General features: G+C 33.2%; 1 protein-coding gene across 10 annotated transcripts in view; it reads right to left on the bottom strand.

Annotated features, from left to right (window-relative positions):
• The window catches only part of LOC119643021 (synaptotagmin-7), a 68075-nt gene that overhangs the window by 19692 nt on the left and 36014 nt on the right, over nt 1-12369 (bottom strand). For all 10 annotated transcript variants that reach the window (XM_038042377.1, XM_038042382.1, XM_038042373.1 and 7 more), the window contains one exon: nt 7013-7225. In XM_038042377.1, the coding sequence (XP_037898305.1) occupies nt 7013-7225 (213 nt within the window). The remainder of the gene's footprint in view (nt 1-7012; nt 7226-12369) is intronic.

Below are 12369 nucleotides of genomic sequence, written 5' to 3'. Positions count from 1 at the left end.
AAGATTTACTTCTAAAAGTCAACTGAATTCGGTTGTTAATTTATTTTGTCTGAGTTTCATGTATAAGTAAATGGATAAATAAATATAATTCTTTAAAGAGCAAATTTTATGCTTATGAAGTCTTTAATACATCTGGAATAAGTAATCTCTTTGCTCAAGTCTTTGAAACGTAATCCAACGTTGATCACCTGCCGGATAATTATTCGCATGTGTTTTTCAACACTTTTTCACGTATTGTGTCTTCGGAAGAGAAAGCTTTTTCTCCTCTCGATTCTTCGTTCATGCGCTGAATTCATTTGCATTCCATTAATATATACATTCAATAATAGCTTACATAAAGGCTATGTTTCTATGGCTTGGAAGACGAGTTTTATTAGGCCATTGTATAAAACTAGTTGCAGAGAAGGGCATGAAAACTGAAGGGGAATTGCAAACTAAGCGTTCTGGCTAAGTTATTTAAATCGTAGGAACTAAGAAACTGTCTTCGATAATTCAGTCCGCTTTATCCGGTTTCTCCAGTGCGTCGTTAACTTTCATTACATAGGGTTCCAATGATGTATTGTATTCCTAAATTTTGAAGCTTTTGTTTTTTTCAGTCTCAGTTTGAATTTGAATTTTTTTTAAGTTTTATAAGAAAAAGGACGAAAAAGGAAGATAAGGAGATTTTTATTAAATTCTGTGAAATCAATATTAAAAAGCAGTAAACAAAGCGAACCAATATTTTAGCGTGAGTGATCAGTTTTGTGCGAAAAGCTAACGAAGCGAGAACAAATGTCATTCAGATCAAATTGGCACGGCGAAGGTGATTTCAGTAGCTACAATACGACGTGGGAAATTTTTAGAAAAACGTGTAATTTTCAACGAAATATACATCTGACGCCCACACGGACATCATAATGGAAATGTCGTTTCCAAATAATAGTGGAATAACGCTTAAGTCATTTCAATTAACGACATTGCTTCAAGCAGACAAGAAAATCGATTTTATATTGCTTTGTACATCTGATTCAACAATGGCGATAATTATTATCTGCACTACAGACGAAACATACTAAAAGCATCCTTAATCAATTGGAAGCCATGGCAGCAACATAATAGTCATTAGATAATTTAACCAAGGGATAGCCGATTGATCCACCCACTTGAATTCAATATTAGTAACAAGTACCATTCTGACGAATACGAAAAGTTCGAAGATGGCAGAAGTCTAATCGCTGTTACAACTACAAAAACAGCAGAGAACTACAGATGCTACAACAGTAATACGAAGCGGTTCAGCAGCAACTTCAATAACAACGGTTGTATTGATTGTTGTTTAAAATAAAGAAGAAAACTTTAATTTTCTAAAGAAAAATTTTAATTTACCGTGCTGTATAATAAATTTGAGCATTCAATAATATATTTTTAAACAAACTTGCCTTGCGTAAAAATAAAAATAACACACCATTCAACGACTTAACAGTGCCAAAGTCCTTTCAACAACACCAACATTAAACCACCGATAGTTGTACGAACAGTCAGTATATCTCGATTCTGGAGCAGTTGGCCTGAAGCTTGGTTCATCCACGCCGAAATACAATTCAACAACAAACATTTTGTAGCGGATATAGTCCTAAAAAATACTCGACAGAATCCACTCGATACAAATGACGACACTGAACTTAAAAGGGGCCTACTACATAGACCCTTCCTTAGCGAGAGCAAAAAGTTGGATAGAATATTATTTGACTCCGCAATAGGGGATAGAAAGCCCCTTTACAGGGCTCTCCAATTTTTTTCTGGATCAAACAATGTACTAAAAACAAATAACTCAGAAAGTTGCCCAAAAACTTAAATGCAATGTTCGCCAACTCAATCCATTTGCCTCCATAGAAGTTAAAAAAATAACTGATAATATTAATATAATTATTACATTATTGTATTAATATAATATTGTAATCATTAATATTTCTTGGAGTGATTTTCAAAAATTTAGATATAACAGATTCACGTAAGCGCTTGGGAGTGTATTAATTGCGGTAACATTGGAATCATAAAAATGATGTTCAAAATAAATTTAATAAACCTCTTTATCACCTTCCTTAATGTTACGTATTTCCAAACTCTAAGCTGACAATCCGTCAAGAATCTTAAAGTTTTTATTTTATAACTCTTTGAATTTTTACAGGAAAGAAACTTAATTATGGAAAAGATTCTCCATGCTGAGCTTTACTGAGCGATGCTGGAAGAAATTTGACAAACGATTATAATAAGTGCTGTGAGACCCGGTTTTGAATATGCTTCATTAGTTTGTTTCCCTAGTTATCTATGCTATATTGACTCAAGGAAGTTCATCCAGAAAAAGTTTTTACCATGTGCGCGGGGTAATATTGGTTGAGATTTCATCCCCTCTTTTTCGCCATATGAACATAGGTTTAGACTAATCGACGTATCTTCGCCTTGAAAAGCGCAGGTATATCTTAGGTGTCGCCTTTTCGCTAAACACTCGAATTGATGTGACGGTCTTATTAAATGAAGTTAACATTAGAGGGCAACACCATTTTAGCAACCTAAGAAAATGGTGTGACAATTTTTTTTGGATGGAAGTAGGGAGGGACACAGTAAAAATTTAAAGCCAAAATGAGACTTGTTTGAATTACGCTACGTGAGTTTTCAAAAATTGTTTTTTGAAGTAACCGCATATAAAATTTAGACATATACCGCATATATTCGTTTTTGGAAGCTTTACTAATGGATTTTTTTGGAAATGTTTTCAAATGAACATAAGCAGGAATTGAAAATAAACCGGCAAGATATTAGGCTGACAGTTTCCAAGAAACATTGGCTTGACACAGGAATTCTTGTCGCAGCGCTTAAGCAAGCAGCTTAAATTTTTCAGTATCTATTAAAAAAAAAAAACCTTTTTTTTCGAAAAAGTATATGGAGGCCTCGTGGCCTTCGCCACGGACCTCGTCAATCTTAACTAAACTTAACCAAGGTAAATTAAGTTATGAGCTATTTTATCCCTTTTGTGCTCTTTATAATAACTTTAATAACGTTTATCATTTAATCTCTATATCGAAATCGAATAATACAATTAAAGAACATCTATTCCGAAATCTTTAGATGTCAAATAATTGATTGCCAACTTTTACTTGGTTTTGCCCATTCAATAGGAGGCGTTCATCCCATGTTCATAAAACTGAATGGTTATAGATTATAGGTGTAAACATATATTGACATGCATAAGCGGGAGATAGACTTTCGTCGGCTTTTTATGAAAACAAGAATGGGTTTGTCTGAAATAAGTAAGTAAATCATGGTGTTGTCTCGCAAATTTGAAAAATGTAAGACATTGTTTTATGAGTGTTCCTATCTAGACTGTTCCACTTTGCTGCGAAATGTAGGGTGGCGTCTAGTCCTTCCGTTCGGAGAGCTCATCCGCCTTCAGCTGTTTCTGAAAAAGTTGTAAATCGTTGTTTACCCTTATGCTTATCCTTCCATTACAAGCACGCTAGCTCAAAGAACCAGCTTAATATGCTAGATTTTGTTTCTCAAATCCAGAAGAAGGCTTTAGTAAAACCAGCATTTTATTTGTGAAAACTCTATTATAAAACACTAGCCTTTATTTCTGTCGTGAGAACGCCAAAATTGTAATACCTTCTTTTTTTAACGTAGTAAACTTAGCTTTGTTTCGACTGCACAACACTCCGTTGCAAGAACGTATCCAACATGGTTCAGTAGAATACTTAGCTACTATAAGAATAACAAAAAACTTTAAAAAATATATAAAAAGCGCGTCTGCATATGACTGCTTCAAATTATCTAGGGCGAGGGGAAAACGTAATCTCGACAACCACACCAGAACTACTGTAGATACTTATTAATTCAAAACATTTTTATAAATGGGTTAACCTTAAAAAGTTTTTCCATATTCTCTGCATCGATACCTTTTATTGATACCTTTTTTTTGTTTGATGATCAAGGAATCTCGAATCTACTTGCCGGCTACTTTCAACTTAATTTTTCTACTGGTAGCTTCGATTCTACTAGTAACTACTCGCACCAAAAAATCAACTCGGTTTCGATCTATAGCTTGATTGTTGTGAGCGGGACTTACTACAAAGTTTAAGATCATTAAAGTACAGTTGCCCGCGAGAGCTTGATAACATCCCATTATAGATTTTTAAACCATGCGCTAGTGAGCTGCGTGACGATCGATGAAATGTTTTGTAATCTCGCTCTGAAGCTCGAGCATTTTTCTCTGATGATCGAAAATTAGCTTTTTTACTCCAAGATATAAATTTGGAAATAGACATTTTTTGGAGAAATACAGAGGTGTTTTCAAATTATGGCTTCTACCGGTTGGGCGAATCGTTATTTATCGCGTTGTCTTCGGTGTTTGATCGTTTCTTTCTCCATTTCAGCATGCCTTTCAACTTCCCTTCCCGTCGTTGCCAAACTTTTGCATATTTGCATAAGTTTCGAGTTTTACTATTAACTCGAAATATAGCAGGCATCAATCTGCCGTTATGCCAGAAATATGCAGGCTTATTTTTCTTTTCTTTTTTATTTTATTATATTTTTTTTTCTCTTGAGAGTCATCCGCATGAATAGCCGAGTAGACAAAGAATCGCCGGTTCGTGGGTTCAAATATCAAGTGCGGTCGAGTTTTCAATAAAGCCGAAAGCCTTAGTTGGTAGTGCTTTAAGGCTTTAGTTTTAAAATTTATTCTCTGGCTAACTTAGCAATAATAACAATAATTTCTTCTCTTTACTTTTTTTATGTACGTATAGTTGTATACAGATATTTTGGTGTTTCTTCACTTTTTATAACACTTTGTAAAAGTTAAGTTTTAAGGTTTAGCTTAAGATATATGTTTAAGCGTCTACCTTATGCGGTTGATATTTTATTGTTGCTGCACAGATAATAATAAATAAACAAATAAATCTTTGCTGCAAAGAAGGGAGTCTTAGTATTCAGTAATTATAAACATAAAAATTAAAATGTTGTTATCTATTAAATAACGCACGCCATTTTGTCAAATACAATTCTTCATCTGTCTTCGTAATGAAAGTGAACAAATATTAAGTATGGAAAGCTTTTATTCACGTAACGAGGTTTTCAAAATGCGGCCTTATACGGCAAGGGTTCTTTAAATAGTCGAATTAATTTTCTATGGCGTTCGATTATTCAAACCTGTAGACAGGGTTAAATTAACTTAGAATTGGTATATTGACTGGTACATAGACTGGTATATTGACTGGTGTATAGACTGGTATATAGACTGGTATATTAATTCTGGATGTTGCGTATATATGCACAAACTTAATACATTTATCCTAAGTAAAGGAAGAACTACTTTAGGAAGTGTTTTTAGAGAACCCAGAAAAAGATATCACTGACAATTTGACTCGCAAATATTTATTTATTTATTGTATATATGTTTTACAAATAAACCTACAAAGTATGGATGTAAAAGTTTCCGCGTAACTTAGATCGTATGCTCGCTTGTACTGTAAACTCTATCGCATTTGAGATTTGAACCCACGCCCATTGATTTTTTAGTCGCGATCCTTTGTCTACTCGGCTACTCACACGGATGACTCTCACATATTTCTCCGAAAAAAAACACAAATTTTCTGGATACCAAAAATGATAAATAGCAAAATGCAACGCGTGCTAAGATAGATTGCCACCTCCGCATATAGACTACTAAAAGCTATTAACGATCAACGGTGGTTATATTTTATCTTTTTTTAATCAGATTAGTTTAAAACTTATTAATCTTATTCCTTTTAACATTTCGAGATTATAAAAATTTTGAAGGCCTTCCTCTGCTGCTCGATATTAACTGCATAATTTGGAATTTGGCAATTCCTGTCCAAATCTGAAAATTCAAATTTAAACTGCAAGTATACTACGTATTATTTTACTAATACCAGAGTTGTCCGTCTGAACATTACAAACCAAAAATCCAAATTAATGGAAATCCGCAAGAAATTGAAATTTACAGTTTAATGCTAATAATATATAGTTAAAAGAGAAAATAAAAATTAATAGTGAACTAATACGGGCACTAGAGAAAAAAAAGTAAAACCGCTCCCTATCCACAACCCAGTCAATAGGGTATATTGTTTGGTCGTTATTGTTATAAAACGTATAATTGCCATTAAAACCAAGTTTTACTTTTAAAAAAAATATCGTGTAAATAGCTATGTTGTTATGTCGCATACGACATCATTTATGGGACTCATAAGTCTCATAAAATTATTATGCTTCGTATCAGAATAAAGCTTTTTTCTATGGAGAAATCAAATTTCTTAAATTCATTAATAAATTTAGGCATTAAAAGGGGTTTTAATTCATTGATTGATGGATGCAGCAAATTGTATGAATTAGATACCATATTTTTGAGAAGAAATTAACACATTTTAAATTTTAAAACATTTTAATGTGTGAGTTTTAATGTTTGTGTAAAATAAAAATATTTAAACGTCACATTTGCTTCAATACTAAATGTTTCACACTTATCAATTTCTTAATAATTACATAAAAAATATGGTTTTGAAAATTTTAATTAACTACACAATGTACTTTAACATCCAATTGCACGGTTCTACATAATAACTGAAAATTTATTTATGAGGAACATTTTGCAAATTGACTATGTAATATGACTTGTGTGTTTACTATGTGACGTAGCTTCAAATCTGTCTCTAATAATAATGGCCCATAAAGCACTTAATAGCCGGTATTTTGTATGTTGAATATGTGGGCGACCGGCATACCTACACGAATATGTTATATTTTAATTCGTGATCAAACTGGATTTGTTAATATAATTATTTACTATTTTCTTTTTTGATCATCGTTTTCTGTTAGTCCGGCAACAATTGGAATTCAATTAAAAATTAGATGCAAACAAAATAAGTCTTAAAAGCGCAGGCGATTAACATTTGTTATATAATTTTGTAGGTCGTTCTGTTTTATCACCATAATAAGTGAAAATTAGTATTGGTAGAACACTTACCAGCTAACAAAATTCGTCCAATTAACTCATTTCGTCCAATATTATCAAAATCCATGACCATAACATCCAAAGAACATTCTCTTATTTTTTCCCAGGGTACATTAAAGCTGAATGACTCATTGAAGACTGGATTTAGCGTGCAATTAAAAATAGGTGTTTTACGCTTTTCAATGCGCTTTTCTCCAAACTGTAACCAGACTTTCACATACGGATCTGAAATTTAATATAATCCTTCTAATTATGATTTATCTATACTCAAACAAAAAAAAAAGTAGAAGGAATAACTGAAAAAGATGTATTCGACTTGGGACGAACAGTACATTTGCATAAAAGATTATATGTAAGGTCATACATAATTCGATTCACATTTTCTAACTTATATATATTCTCAATTAGTATTTACATAATATGTTTATAACAATATCCGGTTGGGGCCATTTTTATAATGTCTAAGGAACGTAATATGCGTGGGTGAAGTTGTGCTGTTTGCCGATTTCAAGAATCGTATTTTAAGAAAAATAGAATAGATTTGAAATATATAATAAAAACGTTGGGTTATTATAATAAGTTTTCTATTGATTTATACTAGATTTTGCAATCCCAAAATTGAGGAAACTTCAATTATTCTCGAAGATTCTCAACATCTATTAAGCCAAAAATCATTAGTTTTCTGAACATTTTTTTATACAGCGACATTTCCACTTCAGAAGACATCTACATTAGTAAACAGGTTCAGGCAATCAGCAAAGAAACAAGCTAACTTTTTTGCTTTTCGCAGTACTCAGATTGCACTCATTTCAACTATGTATGTTAATTTCTAATTACAAGAAAATCTTAGTTTGTGGTGACTTCAATTATAACATTTCTGAAGATTATAATTGGTGAACGGAGTGAACGGATAAAATATCGAAGGCTTTCGCAAAACTGTGGCATTGAAACAATTCCTACTAAGCTACTATTTTTTTATTTAAATAAATTTGTTATTTAAATAAATTTGAATAAAACTAAATAAAGCAAATTAAATAAAAATTGGCAATTATATTAAGCGTGGATTCACATAGAAAGGGTAGAGAATAGTAAGAGTGTTTAAATTCATTCAATGCTAATACCTGAAACGAAAAAAAAATTCGAAACCATTAAATATTTGTTTGAAATATTATTTATTGTTTAGCTCGAAAAGGCGATAAAAAATTGACATAACTAGGTCCTACAGTTATTATCTTTGACACATATCAGCACGTTTATTGAATGACTTCTAATATAAGGAAAATATAAGCCGGAAAGTTAATTGTGGTTGATTCCCAATTCTCTAAGTTCATGCTCACGGTTGACTTAAAAAGTTAAACTTTTTAAATTTACCCAATTAATTTTTTTGGTGTTTTATAATAAAATATCATATTTAAATGAGCGATTTGAGGGCTTTACCCAGAAATATCACCTGTAAATTCTGAACAACCTTTTAGTATGAATTGGTTCCTAATATCCTAACTTTGTTGGTCGGGAACAATGCCGCCAGATAGAGCTATACTAACAAAGAAGACACAGTATTGCGCGCTGACTCTAATTCATTCACTTACTTGTTTTATAAAGGCTTTAAATTTTCATCTGATGTGGCTTTTTCTTTTGGGTTTACATTAAGCACATGTTAACTATACGCATATAAGTCAAAATGTGGAAAGAAATCGCGAAATCACGTACCAATTTATATTGTGAAAAGTTATTATAATGATGCTTTGAGCAACATTAATTTTAATTTGTTAAAGACAGAAATTCTTTGATATATAATTAAGTCGGACGAAGTATTCGCACAAGCACAATCTTGTGAAGAAGACACATAACTGTAATATCTGCAAACATGAAATTCACATGGAACATATAAAAGCAAATGGATGTGTACGTCGAAAATAAAAAACTTATATGTATTTGGTGTCAAACTTCTTATGATCGCAACCTTCCAAGTAATCTTGTATTTACACTAACACTTGTCAAATAGAAATGTTTGTACATATATTTAGTATACTTTATTTAAATTTGTATAACAATCATAAGGTATTGTGCAAGGCGTGTTGCATTTCTACTGGCCACGGTTGTTTCCATAGCACATATTTCAGGCCTGCGCACCATAACTTCGTTGTACAATATATGCTACAAAACCTCGTTGGATTTATTGTTCTGCTTACTTTGTTATAGATACTTCAAATTTCTTTGCCTTCGCTGTCAATATTAACATAATTTTTTTGTATATTAATATTGGCATCGATGTCCTGACCACATACTTTGTTAATTATGTCCAAGGGGTATAAGTTCGCAAGTTCTTTTTTGGTCGTCTCATTTATGTTGTCTGCTATATCTTTTTGCCAGCCAATAGTCCAATCGCAAAATCTATCATTGCCATTATTTCGTAAACTGACGGATACACGTTATATCCTATCGACGATGGCAATTTCCCGGACATTCTGATATAATTTATTTGGCGGAGCAATAATTGTCCCCTTACATAATTTTAAAATATCCACTATGCTTTCACCTTATGCTGTCTTAAATTCTTCTATTATTTGAAGATACCGCATCGTGATGAAATATCTCAGCAACCTCCTTTCTTAATCTCAAAACATTTAACCCTTCAATAAGATTACAGTAAAAGCTCCTTATTCGCGCTTCCTTTATTCGCGGTTTCATTATTTGCGAATGAAAATAGTGCGACTCAATTCCCATTTTCGCGGCTATAAATTTTTTTATTCGCGGATTTTTTGTGACTGGTTCTGGAATTGTTTTGTTTCTGAAGTTGAAATTTATTTAAAAAAACTGAATTTAGACTTTAAAGGACTTCTTGTTTTGGACAATGCACCAGGTCATCCTCGCGAACTTGAAACTATGCATCCAAATATAAAAGCGACAATTTTACCTCCCAACAAGACGGCTTTGCTTCAACCTATGGACCAAGGAATAATCCAGGCCTTTAAGATCTAGTACATTACACGAACCTTCGAAATCATATTGGATAATAATGTAATCCTGATATGAATATTATGGAATGCTGGAAGAAATTTGACATAGCAAAATGCATCGTAAGCCTAAAAGAATCATTGGAAGAACTGGAGCCACACAAATTGAAATCATGCTGGAAGAAACTGTGGTCTGCTTTGATTGCGGAAAATGACGAAGAATCTGTGCGAATTCAAACTTTGACTGCAAACTTAGCCGAAATCGCGAATGGAATAGGACAAGATGGTTTCGGACACATAGAATCAAGTGATATTCAGGAATTGATTGAATCGCAAGATGAAGATTTGACTGAAACCAACTTGGAGGAAATGTTAAACTCACAGCCCATTGAAGAAGAGGCTTCGACAAGCACTGGAAACGTGACATTTAATTTGAAAAGTCTTAGTGAAGGTTTAAGAATGACAAATGAGCTTGAGCAGATTAAATACATAAATTATTTGCATAATATAACTTTTTTAATCATGGGAAATGTCTTCATAATCCTATAAAAACTTTCCACTAAGACTGGTTGAGGCATATTTGACGAATATAAAATTGATAATTCTTTAATATGAATTGATATATTATAAACGATGAAACGAAAATTACGAAAATTTGCATTGTCAACACGTGTGATAGAAGTTCTTCTCCGTGAAAAAAAGTAATAACTAAAAAAAATTAAATTTCAAGAAGATTTAATTCAATAAAAAATCGTTATATAATTCTTTGGAATATTGCTAATTATAAAAAAAAACAATAAAGTAAAAAGTTAAGAAAAGGAACGTCATTACACACTCCGACTCCACTCTAAGTTTTCCTAATTTGGCTGTTTATTATCTCTGGGACTTCAAAACTCAATCTGTGAAATACGGTTTAGCTAAATGACCGCTCTATTTCTCTCGAAAGTGGGGACATTCAAATCCCCAGAGCTTATGCGCACACCAGAACTAAGTATTCCTTGTTCATCAACTTAGACATGTTTATAGTTTCTAAAAAAAATATAAAATTGATCACCTCTGATGCAGCTATGGCAAATTCCATTGCTACCAACGTTTCGCTTAAAAATCTTATATCGTTTATATTCCATCCGAATTCTGTGTAACTGGTGGGGCTGTTTCCATCGCCTCGGATTTCACCGAACTCGAAATTTGCTCCACGCCCTACTCTAAGAATGTACCGAAATTCGGACCCTTTCCTGACACCTGCAAAGTGGGGGAAGTCATGCTTTTCCATATATTTGATCGACACTTTCCGCATATTTGATCAACACAATTCTGGTGTACCTTTGGAGGCAGTTCGAATTAGTTTTTCGGGAAATGTTACCCTCCCATATTTGTTTAAAAGGCATTAATTACCGAATCAAAACCTATGTAGAACCGATTCTACACTGGCTTAAATGTTGGTGTTTCGGTCACACAGATAGAGTTAGCTCGCATCAAAAGTTTTTTGTCCTTCCTGTAGTGTAAGCCATGAATGCACCTCGAATTGTCCTCAAGCTGCAAAATATATCAACTGTAAGGGTAAGCATTCATGCAATTTGAAAAGCTGTCCTTCCTATAAAAAAATGCAAATTCCAAAAAAGATGCAGCTTATCGTCTTTCTCTCGAAATCCTTACGCTCATCCAAACAATAATTTTTCAATTTCTCTAGAGAGCTTCCCTTAGTTGTCACAATCGACAATCAAGCGCCCCAAAACTGCGAGTGCTGTCGCGGTCCCAATTAAAAAGACGATAAATTCTGAAAGCATCATATCCCCTTCCTCGATCCTATTCCTTTGGTTCCGTCATTTCCTGCATAGATCTTTTGATCTGTACACCTAATCTTAGTTCTCTGAAGGGCCCTTAACGACACCTTAGGTAGTTCTCACAGTTTAATTGAAATTGGTCTTCATTTGCATCCTATTGCTCGTACCCACTCACATTCCGTGTCGCAAAGTATATGAAATCCTCTTTACTCAACAATACTATCCATAACATTTCAAATACCATCCAAACCAATGACACTCCGGGTTGTTTCTTTGATAGATTCTCAACGACTTTCACTATTGCTCTGGGCCGAAAAGCTTTTAAAACATCTTCTCCTAATTCTTGGTGCAACACAGTATTCACTCCAGTGGCTGCTAAATTTAGGCTCGCTGTAAATAAATGCAAAAAATCTCTTTTGAGAATAAATTCCAAATTTTTGGCCGATTTTAGAAAGCAGTACACGTCTACCCTCAAACTGGAAACAGTTTTGTGAAAATGTATATAGTGACATGCCGGTTTCAGCTCTTTGGCGCACTGTGCGAATTTTTAGAGGTATCACTAAATCTCATTGTTTCACACCCACACAGCTCTTTAACGATTTTTGTGACAAGCGCGCTAGATGTTCTG

This window comes from Glossina fuscipes, unplaced genomic scaffold (genome assembly GCF_014805625.2).
Source record: "Glossina fuscipes isolate IAEA_lab_2018 unplaced genomic scaffold, Yale_Gfus_2 308, whole genome shotgun sequence".
NCBI lineage: Eukaryota > Metazoa > Arthropoda > Insecta > Diptera > Glossinidae > Glossina > Glossina fuscipes.
The sequence above is the reverse complement of the archived record's forward strand: the minus strand, read 5'-3'. Positions and strand labels throughout refer to the sequence as shown.